The sequence below is a fragment of the Theobroma umbraticum genome, unplaced genomic scaffold, assembly GCF_002168275.2.
Source record: "Theobroma umbraticum cultivar Fairchild unplaced genomic scaffold, ASM216827v3 scaffold_44.0, whole genome shotgun sequence".
NCBI lineage: Eukaryota > Viridiplantae > Streptophyta > Magnoliopsida > Malvales > Malvaceae > Theobroma > Theobroma umbraticum.
In genome coordinates this window covers 7,285,756-7,301,908 of record NW_018397255.1, presented here as the reverse complement: position 1 = coordinate 7,301,908, position 16,153 = coordinate 7,285,756, and the positions used below count along the sequence as shown (strand labels likewise).

At 35.3% G+C, this 16,153-nt stretch overlaps 2 protein-coding genes across 5 annotated transcripts; one reads left to right on the top strand and one right to left on the bottom strand.

Annotated features, from left to right (window-relative positions):
• Nucleotides 1-84: 84 nt before the first annotated feature.
• On the bottom strand, nucleotides 85-5,542 carry SLG1 (Tetratricopeptide repeat (TPR)-like superfamily protein). 4 transcript variants are annotated; one of them, XM_089785794.1, is made up of 3 exons: nucleotides 2,264-5,542; nucleotides 1,825-2,111; nucleotides 85-1,548 (listed from the first exon to the last, which is right to left on the bottom strand). In XM_089785794.1, exon 1 carries the CDS (start codon nucleotides 5,336-5,338, stop codon nucleotides 2,663-2,665), a length of 2,676 nt encoding a protein of 891 aa, XP_089641920.1. In that variant the 5' UTR covers nucleotides 5,339-5,542; the 3' UTR covers nucleotides 85-1,548; nucleotides 1,825-2,111; nucleotides 2,264-2,662. The 4 variants fall into 4 exon arrangements, with proteins under 4 accessions (XP_089641920.1, XP_089641921.1, XP_021274758.1 ...); XM_089785795.1 differs by having other exon boundaries at nucleotides 1,960-2,111; XM_021419083.2 differs by having other exon boundaries at nucleotides 85-2,111; nucleotides 2,264-2,486; nucleotides 2,573-5,542.
• Nucleotides 5,543-6,835: 1,293 nt separating this feature from the next.
• LOC110409851 (uncharacterized) lies at nucleotides 6,836-15,853 on the top strand. Its single transcript, XM_021419341.2, has 12 exons — nucleotides 6,836-7,327; nucleotides 7,435-7,581; nucleotides 7,673-7,787; nucleotides 7,873-7,967; nucleotides 8,148-8,251; nucleotides 8,392-8,429; nucleotides 9,898-10,133; nucleotides 11,853-11,946; nucleotides 12,063-12,253; nucleotides 13,017-13,236; nucleotides 14,051-14,218; nucleotides 15,443-15,853. Exons 1-12 carry the CDS (start codon nucleotides 7,109-7,111, stop codon nucleotides 15,598-15,600), a joined length of 1,785 nt encoding a protein of 594 aa, XP_021275016.1. The 5' UTR covers nucleotides 6,836-7,108; the 3' UTR covers nucleotides 15,601-15,853.
• The last annotated feature ends 300 nt before the right edge of the window (nucleotides 15,854-16,153 follow it).

Genomic DNA, 16,153 nt, shown 5'->3' with positions numbered 1-16,153 from the left:
AGCTAAATGCTCTTCAAAATATCAACAGAAGTAGAGTGCAGGTCAAATGCAAACTAGATGCATTTCCTGAACTGTGGGTCATAAAAGCTACACTCTCTTCAACATAGCAAGGAGTAATCTGTTGTCGATCATACCATGTTTCCCTTCTCCCTGCCATTATGAATTATGGAAATAGGTAATCAATATGTTTTAGCATTTCATTTGCATGAGAAACCTTCTAAGTGTTAAGAGAGTGTATCGTTGATGCTACATAACAGATATGTGAATAACCATGACGAAAAGTAATTCAAAGATGGTTCTTAATCTGAAACAGAGGTGGAATTAAAGAAGATATTGGTGAAGAAGAAAAGATATGAGCTTCACACCTAGGGTTAAGGCTTACAGTTGCTTCATAGAATCCCAGAGAAAGCATAAAAGGCAAAGAATAAAAACAACTGAAGTAGTCATAACAGATACTCTATTAACTAAAGGAGTTCCATAATATTTTATTGAGTTCTAGTATTATTACAAGCAGTAGAGATCCAAAGTGCAAAACGATCAATCAAAATTGACTTAAAACTACTCCTTAACTAAAACTAAAAACCAAAGTGAGTCCATTACCAGAATACCAACGATCTAGACCCAAAGAAAATAAAAATAAGAACAAAATAAAGCCAACAACTGCCTACCTTAAGAACATATATAGAACTTGAGAATATCTGCACTAACTTAATAAAGTCAACATTTAAACCTGAAGAAAATAGTAAACAAATAATGCCACAGCTTCCTATCTTAAGAAACATAAAATAGAATATAGTAACTATACTAGCATAATAGTTTAATAAATCAGTCCAGCATTACAGGCAGACCATAATTTTCTGATTTTCTTAGAATTTAGTCTTGACTTTGTTTAATATTTTTGATGTCTCAACTGATTTTCAAGATTTTCTTTGAGCTAAACTTGAGTTCGCTTGATTGAAGCCCTATGCTCCCCTTACAAAGCTGAGCATAAACTGTAACAATAATTTTTCTTTTCTTGGGTCAGCTCATTTGCAGCTTTAGTATTGACGAAAACCTAAAAGAATACTCGGTACCAACAGAATTTCATACTACTTCAGATGTGAGATGTAGAAACATGTTTGTTAATCCAGGCAAGAAGACCACGAAAAATAGATTGTACTAAAGTCATAATGCAGATCAAATGCAAAACACATACTTCAAATATGGTGACATATGAGGAGAAGAAAATGGAAACTGTATGATGGAACCTGATATTTCTGAAGTTGCAACCAATTGAGCAAAACCACTTTAGCATCCTCTACATTCTGCGAAATTTTAACTTAAAATATACCGAACTTATGTGGAAAAGATACACAGAATCCTTGCCTATTGATCATCAAAACAATATCTAACCTCGAAGCATTCAACTTACTAATTCACACTACCAACAAAGATGACACTATCTCCTCTATGAGAGAGCCTGCAAACAGTTTATGGGCTCATTCAACTTCAAAAACAAAAATTATTAAGTTTCCAAACAAGTCTTGGTCCTGGTCATTGCAGAATCACCTTCAAAATGAAAAACAGGACATAAGTCAACAACAGTATATAGAAATTCTAACAATTTGTTTCAAGTTAACTAAATCACTGCAGAAGCAGAAAACCAATTCTGACACTTGACTGAAATCTTGGATATTTCTATTTAATACATCTGTCGAAGTTGAGGAACACCAACTTCAACCATTAAGACTAGATTCAGTTGAGGTAAAATGGATTTGATCCGGTAAGTAGAATGCCCTTACCAGCAAAAACAAAAAAAGGCATTCAGTCTGTCAAGATTATTACCAATAACATCTAAGATTATTGACATTTTAGTCGCATTTTCCTTCTTTATGAAGCTCTAAATGGAATAAGTGAATATGTTGATCTTATCAAACAGAAATCGCTCCTTGATTTGTTGATCCCAGGTACTCAATTTACCATAGATAATTTTTCTCTTAGGACGAAAACAGTCTCCGGCTATGAAGTCGTCATTTCTCTTCTCCACCTCAGTCCAGCTGCATCCTGCAGGTTTTATAAATCTCTTGTTCTCATCAGTTTTCTCAACTCCATGTCACCATCTGATCTAGCATCTGCCACATATAAGCTTGACATTACAACATAGTTCTGACCTAGTATCTGCCACAAGCTCTAAATGCCATAATTGAACATGTTGATCTTAACAAACAGATATCGCTCCTTGATTTGTTAAGCCAAGGTGCTTAATGTACAATAGATAATTTACCTCTTAGGATGACAACAGTCTCCAGCTGTGAAGACGTTATTTCTCTTCTCCACCTCAATCCAGCTGCATCGTACTTATCAGTTTTCTCACCTCCATGACACCGTCCCATCTAGCATCTGCCGTATATAGGTTTGACATTACCACATAGTTCCCAATATTATTAGCTTCAATTTGAAAAAGGTGATCTACCACAACACGGCCCAATTCCACCTCATGATCAGTCCTACAGGCACCAACGATGTCCCCACACGTTAGCGTTAGCTTCAACAGACATCCCAATAACCAAAGATTATGCAGCATGGATTTTACCTCCTCGAGCTAAAGGATCCACAATGCAAGCATATTGCTTTATGCTTAGTTTCATCCCATAAGTAGTCTCTAGTTACCTTTTATGAAGCTCTAAATGCCATAAGAGAATATGTTGATCTTATCAAATAGAAATGGCTCCTTGATTTGTTGATCCAAGGTACTTAATGTACTATAGATAATTTTCCTCTCAGGATGAAAACAGTCTCCAGATATGAAGACGTTATTTCTCTTCTCCACCTCAATCCAGCTGCATCCTGCCGGTTTTCTCAAATCTCTTGTTCTCATCAGTTTTCTCACCTCCATGACACCATCCCATCTAGCATCTGCCGCATATAGGTTTGACATTACCACATAGTTCCCAATATTATTAGCTTCAATTTGAAAAAGGTGGTCTGCCACAACACGGCCCAATTCTACCTCGTGATGAGTCCTACAGGCACCCAATAATGTCCCCCACACAGTAGCATTAGCTTCAACAGACATACCAGCAACCAAAGAATATGCATCATTGATTCGACCTCCTCGAGCTAGAAGGTCCACAATGCAAGCATAATGTTCTATGCTTGGTTTCATTCCATGAGCAGTGTCTAGTGAATAAAAAATTTTCAACCCTTCATCTGCAAGGCCAGCATGACTGCAAGCAGATAAAATGGCAGTAATGATAACATGATCAGGCTTCACCCCTGACTCAAGCATATAAGAGAAATGGCTAAGTGCTTCCTCACCCATACCGTGCATGGCATACCCACCAATCATAGAAGTGAACATAACCAGATCCTTAACAGGAGTTGACTGGAAAAGCTTATGAGCACTCCATATTCTGCCACATTTTGCATATACATCTAAAAGAGCTCCATTTAAGTGAGCATCTTGAAAACAAGCTCTTATCACAAAACCATGGCACTGCCTCAACATGTAAACAGAGGCCAGTTGAGCACATACTGGAAGGATGCTCATAATAGTCACTACATCAGGCTTCATTCCTTGAGCTTGTAACTCATGGAAAAGGCTGAGAGCCAGACCAGGACAATCATTTTCAGTGCATGCTTGAACCATCAAATTCCAAGAGGTGAGATCCCTCACAGACATCCCATTAAAAATCATAAATGCATCATCATATGATCCAGAATTCACATAAGCTGAGATCATTGAATTGAATGTAACCAAATTCTTCCTCCCTGAAAAACTATGAAAAATCCTTGAAGCATATCCCATGTTACCACATTTAGCATATGCATCAATTATTGCATTTATAACAGCAGGTTCACTATTACCCTGTAAAAAACCAGCCTTGAGGCAATAGCAATGAGTTTCTTTAACCTTTACTAGACTTGAAACACAGACACAAAACCGTAATATGGCTAAGAAGGTGATGAAATCAGGCCTAAGTCCTTCCCCAAGCATAAAGTTTAAAAGTTCCTGAAACCGAGCATCATATTCACACTCTGCAAAGGCATCAAGAATGGAATTCCATGATACCAAGTCTCTCCAAGGAATCATCAAAAATGTCTGATAAGCTGCTCCTATATGATGACACTTTGCATAGAAACTAATAAGGGAATTTTCCACCGCTGTATCTGCATATAAGCAAGAATGTCGAAGAATATACCCGTGGATCACTTTTCCAACCTGCAGGTCCTTTAAGTGTGCACAAGCAGAAAGAATGCTAACAAGAGTAACAGAATTTGGCCCAAACATATTTGCAGAGAGTAATTCTAGAAACAAATCCAAAGCTCTCAACCAATAACCATTTGCCACATATCCAGCAATAATAGCGTTCCATGAAACCAAATCTCTTGATTCCATCTTTTGAAACACTAATTCCGCTTTATCCATATGCCCAACTCTCAAATAGTAGCTCATCAAGGCATTGCAGACTGAAACATCTGCTCCTATATCGGTCCTTCTCTGCAAAAAACAATGAATCTCCTTCCCCAAGTAGCAGGCAACATTCTTATCTAAAGAAGCACAAACAAGTAGAATATTCACAATCGTTGAATCATTTGGTGCTATTGGTCCTTTCAGCATCTTCCTGAACAATCTAAATGCATCATCCATCAAATTATTCTCAGAAAAACCTGCAATGATTGCATTCCACGAAACAACATCTTTGTCACTAATGCTACAGAAAACAGCATATGCATCTTCTTTTACTAGTCCACATTTTGCATACATCGATATTAGTGCATTCCCAACAAGGGTATGTGCATCCAATCCGGACTTAATCACGTAAGAGTGCACAACGTTCCCTCCATCTATGTCTCCTAACCGAGCATACAAAGGAAGGACAATAGCAACTGTGACAGGATTGGGCTTTGCTTCATTGGAAACAGGCATTGAATTAAACAAACGAAGAACTTGATCATTATATTCCCGATAACCAGACAACCCGGATAAGACAATGTTCCAAACAACAGGATCAGAAGTAGAAGTACCCATTTGACTAAACAGTTTCTGACAATCACCGAGAGCTCCTGATTTAGCATACATGTTAAGCAGGGCTTTGGACACAGAGTGGCAAGAGACATGACCCAGTTTCACCGCACAACTGTGAAGAGCCCTTCCGAAAAGGGTGGTCCGAAGGGCAGCGCAGGATTTGAGAATAGCCGCAAGAACTTGGTGGTCAAGTCCAAAACTTGATGAACATCGCACCTTCTGAACGAAAAGGGACAAAGCTTGACAATGCCTACCATGTCTGGTGCAGTCATTGAGCATACTAATCCAAGCTTTGGACACTAACCCTGGCGGAAGCATTTCCCCAAGCATCTCTTGTGCATGGAAACGGAAAGAAAACAAAAGATGTTTAAGTTGGTCGGCGCAAATTGCTTTGCCAATTCAATTATCGGTAATTCGGAGGCCGCGTTTGCGCTCATTCCCGCTAATACTAGCTTTCACAACAATCGATGCCCATGCATCTGAAATGAATTAAAATAGAATTTATGCACATTTGAAGATTTAACAAGCAATTCTCTTTGTGACAATATTAATGGAAGGAAATATCATTATTTATAATATTCTAATAATTGATATAATATGTAATATAAACTTTAGGATATTTCTATTTAATCTAATAAGCGAAACATGTTACATAATAGTAACAAATTTACCTTTTATGATTGTTAAACTATGGTTGATTAATAATATAAGAATTAACTGTACCCAAATTTTGTAAGTCTGGTAGTTAAATAAAATTTTAAAAAATATAATACTTAAAAGAATTTATTAACTATTCAAAAAAATTTAAATAATTTTTATTTTTTATTTTTGTTTAATTAAATTTTTATATTTTTATTTAAATTTAATTAAAATATTATTTATTATTTTGTATTTCATGACATATTGACATATTAATGTAACATGATAATATAATTATATAACATTTTTACCATCTTGTCATATAGATATAAAATAATAAATAATATTTTAATTAATAATAATTAATTAATTATTAATTATAAAAATATATTTAATTCAAAATATATATAAAAATTTGATTAAATTTAATAAAAAAATATTTAAAATTTATTAAATAATTTAAAAAATTTAAAAATATTATATCAATTTAAAAACATGTTATTCTCTTATAAAAAATTATTTTTTCTCCTTAATAGGTTATGGTACACTAAACATCAAAGAAACTCAATTCACTTTTATTTTTATTATTATTAATTTGGCTCAAGCATATGAAGCGAATTGTATTTCTGAAGGGAACTCAAGATGCCACAAAACCAAACCATCCTTCAAATGTATTAAGAAAAAAGTTTAATCCCACTTAAATACAAACTATTTTAATTAAATTTAGTTGAAACTAATAAAAAGGGTACATTTATTCTTCCTCTTCAGAAACCATTGCCAAAGCTTAAAAGAGATGTAACAACGACAAATGAGTTTAATTTTTGTATAAACATATTTAAATATTTACATATAGATACATTTACAAACGTGTTTACAATTATTGAAAAAATGTATCAAAAATTAGTATGAAATCAAATTATTAATTCAATCTTATTTGAAACTTTTAAAATTTTGTTAATATCTAATAACAAAATAATACCTTTTTTTAATTTCAAATTGAATGTTATTTGTTGAATTATCTCTGAAAAAAATTATAGTAAAAAGTTGTAAATAAGAAAGAATCTGAATCTTGAATGTGGATGGATAGAAAATGGGAATTTGAGGAATTATAAGGAAAAAAAGAGGTGGACTTTGGGAATTGGACAATGGAAATTGCAGAAGGCCTAGCTTAATGGGCAAGAGGCTGAAGCAAAGGGGCAAGAGGCTGAAGCAAAGGGGCAAGGGGCAGGAGGCAACTGTACTGTAGTTTAAGATGCCCCAAGCTCAGCTACTTTGTTGGATAGTTACAACCTTTTCCTTCGATAAGATAAACAAAAATATCTTTCTCTCTCTCTCTCTCCCACTTGTAGCCTTTGTGTTGTTTTAGTTTCGCCTGCAAAGCAACAGCCTTCTTTTTCTTTTTGTGTTCTGTCTTGAAGCTCTCAGAAACCCCATCTGAGAGAGAGACAAGTTAAGAAGAAGATGGCGCCGCCAGCAGCAGTAGCAGCAGCAGCAGCGGCCGGAGGAAGAGGGGAACAGCAACCGCGGCAGCAGCAACAGCAAGGTGGATTTGGACAGACCATAACTGGAATCATAAGGATCGCCGTCTTTTGGTACTTCGCTTCCAAATTCTTCTCCCCAAAGAAGCCCGCCGACCCTTCTCACCTCATCTCCAATCTCTTCCAGAAGGGCGAGCCCCTGGTATGTTGGTTTCCAACGAAATTCGTAAAGCGGATCAAACTAAATCAAACATGGATTTCCTCTTTCCCTAGTTTCCTTGTTCCATCATTTTGTTGGTCTGTTTTCAGGATATGTGGTTATATCTGTCTGAGCACGAAAAATTCAACGACTTTGGGAACGAAGCTTCTCTTGTATGGCATGAAACCAATATTCCTTACGCCACTTGGGGTCCTGAAAGCACCCGTACTCTTTCTTTGAAGTACCATCCTTCTGAGGTATTTGGAATTATTTGCTTGCAATTGGTTGTTGCCCTCTCTCTCTCTCTCTCTTAGAAAACATGAAGATAAGGATGTGTTAATCTTTCAGGCCTTGAAAAACAATGGCAGTCTCTATGCCCACGTTTTCTTTGCACGCTTGGGTTACCCTGTAGATCCAAATGACCCTGAATACCAGCCTCAATCTGCCTTTGGGAGGACATACTGTAAGTCTCCCTGTCTGTCAATAGATTCTTTTCCCTTTGCTCGAGATTAATGGTGATCAAGGAACTTCCTTTTAATTGATTTCAGCTGTTGTGACATATTTGCCCAAGTCAAGATCAGATAAGAGGAGAAGTCTTCTCGGGAACTCCAAAGATGATGAAGGGGTTGAACCAGTGGCTATGGTTTGTTCTTCACTAGTATAACTTATTTCATTGAAGGGTTTTTGGTGTTCTTTTATGTTTGACTTTTGTTCGACATTCCTCATGATAGCATTTAATGTATTTCTATTCTTGTCTGTGGTTCCATTTCTGTTTAATTTTTGCAACCATATAATGATCTAGTGTGGAATCATGTTGCTTCAGGTGGCTGATGATGCTGAAGCTGACTCTAAAGATGATGGCCCTGTTGAGTGGGTTGCTTATTGGAAACCAAATATCACAATTAACTTGGTTGAAGATTTCACACGGTATGTTTCTGCTTAATGTCATGTTTCTGTAATATTCTGTCAACAATATGATTTGTGTTGTTATCCTTACTTTGTGGCATGATTTATGTCACTTTTTTTTTGGAAAATAAGCTAATTTTTTGGCCTTTTTTCTTTTCCAGATATGGACATAATGCTGTACCGCCAAATGTTGCTCCGTGTATCCTTATGTTCCTTACTTTTTGTCATTCTATGTCTCAATTAATGGCTATTTCATCCTATATAATTTTGCACTTTACTGGTTGACTCTTATTAGTGCTTATTTTGTTCTTAAAGAAAATTTAAATGGTATGATTTGGATCCAGGGACATCCTTTACTTTTAACTGAGTCCAGTTTTGGATGTAGAAATTTGGTCAAAATTTGGTCTTAGGGCATCCAAGTAAAGTGGTGTATGGTATTTCATAATTGTTTTGTTATCCAAATTTAATTTCAAATAACTTCTCTTCTGTTATGGCTTATATTTCACTGTTAAAATTTGGTTTTGCAACTACTGACTACATTATCGTTTATGATTCATGCTTAAATTGTTTGCATGCACAAGCTCATGCAGAAAGGGATGTACATTTTTGTCTGACTAGCATCCCTTGATATAGCGGGTAACTATTTTAAGGACATGAAACAACTAGCTCACTGTGCAACTAGGTGAAATGCTTCTTTTATATCACTAGCCTTTTGCACATTGCACATTTGGGTGCTTAAAAATAAGAACTTGATAAAAAAGGGTCAAAATAGAAAAGAAATACTATTTATTCTAAGGAACAAGTATCATGCAGATAGGAAACGAGAGCAAGCATAGAAAAAGTGGGCGGCTAGTAGTTTCTGACTTTTATGTATTTAAGTGAGATTAAAGTATTATTTTACCAATATTTTTACCATAGCTAGATTATAGTTCAGCTCAGACAGTCTTGTCATACTTTAGATAGATAGTAACTTGGTGACTACCAGCTCAGGAATTCTCATCATAAATTTGATAGTAAATAGTGAAGACAAGCTCAGCCATTCTCATCATACATTAGTTTAAATACAAATCATATTGGGGTTAACCTAGGAAGGAAGCTCAGAGTAAAAAGAATCGAAGTTTTGAAGCTATTTTGGTGTATAGCATCTTTTATTAGCAATCATCAACCAGAATATTAAATTTTATTGTTTTTTCTGCACATAATAACATTTCTATGCTTGAGAACTAATTTAGCGCATCTCAACTCTACTGTGTCTTTATCCCAATTCCCAATGCAGTTGAGGTTTGGCTATATGAATTTTTTTCTCCACTCTGACTGATTAAGGTTCTATGTTTAAGAACTGTTATTTTCTTTGTTTTGGTATATTGTTGTGCCAAAATGATCAATTGTTAGCATATTGATCCAATAAAATTTTAACCATAATTTGTTGGAGATCAGTTTAGATGGTTGCAGTGTATGGCCTAAACTTGCTTACTGTCAAAGATCTGCATTCTTCTAGACAGATTCTAGGTAGCTTTTATTTTTTTGATTCGAAATGACCTTGCTGGGTATTATGTTTGTTGAGTTGGACCAATATTTGGTGATCCGATTGTTACCTTTGGTGGCTACTGTTAATGTGTTAGAGCTGCAGATACATAGCTTTGATTTTCTTGACTTCAGATTTGCAGACTTCAATATTGAGCCTAGTACAGGAAATTACTACCCAACCATTTTCTTTAATGAATTTTGGTTACTTAGAGATAAGTTTATTGCAATCAATGAATCAGTGACAGAATTGCCACTTAATCTGGAGGTTGGCCCTATAAGCATGATGAAGTGGCAACTATTCCTGCAGATTGACCAGTCATTCCAAATCCATCGTAGTTATGGAAGCATGCTTGAAGGCGAGGCTGATGAACTGAAGGTATTGCTTCTATTACCATGGAAACTTTAGAAATCTTAGAAATGATTATGAAGTTTGACCAGCTAAACAGATTTAAGATATGGTCATATGATACTTGTACTTTAAAGTTACATTATCAGAAGTTAAAAACTAAAAAGAATTTCGTTTTGCATAAGAAAGCAAATGATTATGGGATGTGGGGACACTTCTTATCATGAGTCTGTTTGACTTTGATACACAAGCCTTTATCATCAAGAGTGGAATGGCAGGCTGTCTCTTTTTAGGGGAGAGGACCAAAATTCTTTAGCTGGAGTTTGAATTTCTGAGATGAAGCTAAATAAGCATGCTTCATGGGAAACATGCTTAACATGCCATAAGTGAATGTCAAGTCTCACATCAGATATGTACTAGGCCAAAACCTTGGGCATATATAGAGGGATGGTTATCTCACCTAGTAGGCTAGTCATTTGGGTTGAGCACTAGGCCTGTAACAAGGGGTAAAAGAGCCATGTTGGGGGTGTCATGTGGACTTGAGGGCAGTATGGCATTGACCCCTCATGGGCTGTGGGTTCTACTAATGTGACAAGGATGTCCATGATTGGTCTGGGGAGCTATCATGTGGCAAAAGTATGTGAGAGTAAAATCGAATTTGTACTAGGGTGAGTTTGGACATATTTAGAGGGATGGTCACCTCATAGGCTAGTTTACATGGTTGAGCCCCAGGCCTGTGACGCATATATGTTGCTCAAAGTCCTATCTTCTCATTTATAGGTGACTAGTATTTGTTGACACATGTTACACGTGAATTTTTTTTTTACTTATTTTGACATAATAATTATATATAAATACAAGTTAATATTAAATAATTGAAATTTTGCAGTATCATCTATAAATTATTCAATACTTTTAGAATTAATGAAAAATGTTTTTTAATAAAAATCATTCAATGCAATTAGAATTTTTATTTACAAATTGGATCCATTGTATTAATATTTTTAATGAAAATCGTGTGATGCAATTAGAATTTTTATTTATTTGCAAATTAGATAAATCTTATTAATATTGATAATAAAAAATTTTCAAAATGGGAAATTTAGAAAAACAATTAACAAATATGGCTATTTTCATCGATCAAAAAGGTTTCCAACATCCATACTTTTATATATATCATAGATACGTAATGTAGGTGCTAGATTTTTGTTCTCTATCAGGCTCTTATCCTCGTTTGAAAGAGCCTATGGATAATTTAGATTTAACACTAGTTTTTAATGTTCTTTTGTGTAGATTCTTTGTACTTTGTTTGCCTTCCATTAACTTTGTTACCTATTTTAAGAGGGGCAATGTTAAATTAAAGGGCAGAAGAAAATGCTAACCCCAATTCACTGCCATACCATCCAATAGAACCCTAAAATAATCTATATGTCACTAGGTTGTTTTTCAAAAGCTGGGTTGATAATTTCCACAGTTGGATCTTAGGATCTAAATATTGGATTGTTGTTTATTAATTGGATTATCTATACGTTCAGACTGCTTGTAATTTTCTTGAATTGAGAACATGCCATTCTTTTCGGTTGATGAGGGAAATAAAATAAGTCATTGATAGTGATCCACAGATGTTGAAACAGCTTATCATATTGTTGGTTTGGTCGGACGATGCTCCAAACTTCTATCTTGTTAAGAATTTTTTTATTCCAGTTTATCTTTTCAAATGCTGACTATTTACTTGATAAATTAATGTAGAGGGTCTTCTTGGAAGGAAATCCTTACTTGCTGGTGATCACGATGGTCGTTTCTTTGCTTCATTCTGTGTTCGACTTCTTGGCTTTCAAGAATGGTAAACTATGATTCTATATTTCTGACAATGTTTTGTTTCATGCGTGAATGGTTTTTGATAATTGCATTATATGCTCTGGAAACATAGCTTTAGTATGTTGGTTTTCTTCTCTGCAGATATCCAATTTTGGAACAAAAATAAGTCTATGGAAGGACTGTCTGCAAAGTCTGTTGTTGTGAGCTTTTTGTGTCAGTTCATTGTTTTCCTCTATCTGCTTGATAATGAGACCTCATGGATGATACTGGCAAGCTCAGGAGTTGGTTGCTGCATTGAATTTTGGAAAATTGGGAAAGCAATGCACATAGAGGTATGGGTCCATACTTGCACTTCTTTTGCTGGTTGTCAATTAAATTTTGGGCACCCTTCCAAAAAAGAAGAGAAAAAAAGATCAGCTTTTAGATGCACTGATATTGAAAGTTTGAGCTTGAGCGAACTCCCTGACTGTGTGTGTTTAACATTTTCTGATTCTATGAGGATAGGACAGGCAACTGTTGTCTTATAGGTAATCGTGCATTTCCCTTGGTTAAACAATTTCCATTCTTAATAAGTGCTTAACGTTCAAGACCATTATTTTAATATTTGCTAGTATATCTTGTGTACATTCATATTCTACCTGTAACTGAATACAGCAAATCATTGTTTTTCAATCTGCTGTCAAATGTTTAGGAAGCATATTATCACGTAAATGGCTTTTCTATGCATGCCTCTTATTTACAGCCCTTCTTCTCTTCTTCTTTTTTTTTTTTTTTGTTGCTTGAAATATATCGGTAGAGCCATCATTCTTATTTACTTGTCATCTTGGCATATCATTCTAATTATTAGTCTGAAACTACATCTGAAAGTCTGTATTCTGGTCATGTTTTGGTAGAGCCAGAAGTACATTCGTGAAATGTTGCATAGATCCTATATCTTCATCGTCTTTCCTTTGAAACCCATTTTTTAGTACTTGACGGCATTACATCTAGGCAAGAGTATCAAATTTTGTAATAATTTTGGTTATATATCTGCCAACTTTTAATTAATTTATTGTGAGAGTATCAAATTCTGTAATAATTTTTTTTCATCTTCAGATTGATAGAAGTGGAAAGATACCTATGTTGAGGTTCCGAGATCGCGACTCATATGCAAGCAATAAAACTAAGGAATATGATGATCTAGCAATGAAGTATTTGTCCTATGTGCTCTTCTTCCTTGTTGCATGCTTTTCTGTTTATTCCCTTATGTATGAGCGCCATAAGAGCTGGTATTCTTGGATTCTCTCTTCACTCACAAGCTGTGTATACATGTTTGGTAAGCCATCGGATATTTCTGGTTTCTTGCTTTGATACTTCTGTTGGTGACCTACTGCTGACTAAAACTTATTAATGTAGTGAATTGGAGAAGAAAATTACAACTACTACTAAAACTTTTCTTTCCATGGGGGCCTTCTAGTGTTGGGATCTGCCCCTTTGTTTTTTTTTTCCCCTTCATGCATTAAGTAAAGCCTTGGAACTTTGGTCACTGTTTCTTTGTTTCCCTAAGACTGTATAGCTGGTATAAGAACTATGTCCTATTTGGGCCCAGCCGACATCAATATCTTACTAGTTGTGACATGATGTGCTGTTTTGTTTGGTGAAACTACTATGATGAATCATGTTTGTCATCGGGCTTAGGAAAAAGCTCCTGAGAGGCAACCAAGTACTGCTGTTAGGTAGAGGACAAACCTTATAACGGGGAGGGCAAGGACACTTCAAGATTAACATTTCTAGTGGAACTGGGGACTGTTAATTGTTGAAGTGAAACTTGGGTTCCCTGTTTCATAATATCTGATTATTACATGAATATTTTTATGATTAGGTTTATTAGTTATACTTCAGGAAGAGAAAGGGGCCTCCAGTCCATATGGCTGCATGAATTGGTTCGATTAATGAATTCACTTCAATTCTGCTTGTTTTATGGATACTTTTAGTTCCTTGACATCTATAATTCTTATAGAAAGTTTTTGGGTTTTTTTTTTTTTTGCTTCCAACTGTTTCCTCTGTACAGAAACTTATCACTTGCTGAAGTTTTGATTGTGTCATATTTAAACTGCAATAATGTTGCTTTCCTTCTGTATTTTTGGCAGGTTTTATCATGATGTGCCCTCAACTGTTCATAAACTATAAGCTTAAGTCTGTGGCTCATTTACCCTGGAGGCAGATGACATACAAATTCCTCAACACCATCATTGATGATCTCTTTGCATTCGTCATAAAAATGCCTACACTTCATAGGCTTTCTGTCTTCCGTGATGGTAAGATATAATTCTTTCTTGTTTTTTCTTGTTTTAGGCTTTGCTTGGTTAGGAGGCTGAAAAGGAGGAAGGAAAATCCAATGACTAAGCTTCAAAGTAGGAAAGTGGTTATGAATCTGCCCATTAGATTAAAAAATTTTCCATCCTTTTCTTTTTCCATCCTACCAAGAAAATCTTCTTATGTTTTGGAATTATAACCCGAACGGACACAGTGGGCAGAATGGCCCACCATCTGAAATTTGTTTAATCTAGTAATGACAAATAATTATGGAAGAGCATCAGTAAACCAGAAATTTGAAATACCAAAAACGAAATAAAAAAGATACTTGCAACTCATAACCTTGGGATATACAGTTGAGATAAATGTTGGCATGAGCCTTACTGTCATCAGCCATTATATGTATTCACACTCAAAAAGGTAAGAGCTGGGTTGGTTTCTTCAAAATGAGTTGGTCTCTGCTTAACAGTTCGGATGTTTCTTGACCTTTTCTTTATCCTCTGAAGTTATTCATCACTTTGTATCTAATTGTGTAAAGTGATTGTAACGATGGAAACTCGAAAGTGTAGTTTTGTTTTAAACTCACCTTTTTTCTCCCCCCTAAACTGTCAATTCACATGGATTATATCTCATGATGTAATATGCAATATATGTGGATTTTTCTTTGGCTGGAGAAAAGTGTGCTAGAGTTGGCACAGAGAGATCATTATAGCTAGTATTTTCCTTCACAGTGAAAATAATTTAGAGTCTTGAAGTATGTCTAATTTCCCTTTAATTTTGGGAAAAGTGTGTTTTCTTTTTCATTTTTTGTTTGTTTGTCTCAAGTAAAATGCTTTTCAATTATTAAATTTTGGGAGTAGTTTTCAAAGAAGATAAGCAGAAACTGGCATATGAAAACTGGCAAAACTACAAAAATGTTGTCCAGCTATTAGAATCATTTCAGTGCTATTGAGAAAGTTGATGTTTTGAACAGAACAAAAGGTTTAGTTTTTATGCCAGAAAGTGGTTACTTTGATGTGATGATGGAGGCTGGTGTTTGGTCTGCTCTGGTGTTAATCTCTCTGTCAGATGCTCAAATGCAGATCTCACTTGGACTGTTGACAATACCTTATTTGTCCCTGCTGTAATCTGGGTTGAAGATCATTCTGTATTAGACTGTTGTGTCAGAATATTGTATATTCCCTGCATATGACTGATTTTGAGTGTAAATTCTGATTATCTTGCAGATCTTATATTTATGATCTATCTGTACCAAAGGTGGATATATCCCGTGGATAAGAGACGTATAAATGAATTTGGTTTCGGAGGTGAGGATGATCAGGCTTCTGGCAGTACAGATGTGACTACCACTACTACTAATGAAGAAGACAAGAAAACCAACTAAGAGCTTTGTTTTTGTTTTGGTTTTGTTTTTTATCAATTAGTTTAGCTTTCTTTAGCAACCCTTTTTGTTTTTGTTATTTCTGGGGATGTAATTCAAATAGTGTTGGCGTTTTTGTTTTAGAAATTAATGTTGGAAAAATATAGCAGAAGGGTTTGGTTATAGGGCCATTGCTTTGGTCTCATATTTCTGAGCTAACATGGTTGTACTGTGTACCAACATCAGTTACAATTTCCTAATTTTCTTGGCCTTTTAACGCTTGTCACTCAATACTCTCTAGGGAGTAAGCTGTATTACTTGTTGGCAGAGCTTTGGGTCCTCTCTCGTCTCTCATAAATGGATATGGTTTTGGGGCAGAACCGATTTTACCACGTAAGGAAGGTCATGTCAGCATCCATCTGTACAGGAAATACCTGTTGATCCTTAAAGGGGAAAGTTGAAGGGAAGAAACAAATCATATTTGCCCAACAATAAATCAAACATGTAACAATGTTCAGTATTCAGAATTGAAAAACCGATACGATTTTGAGACAGTTGAATGACAACAAATGTAATA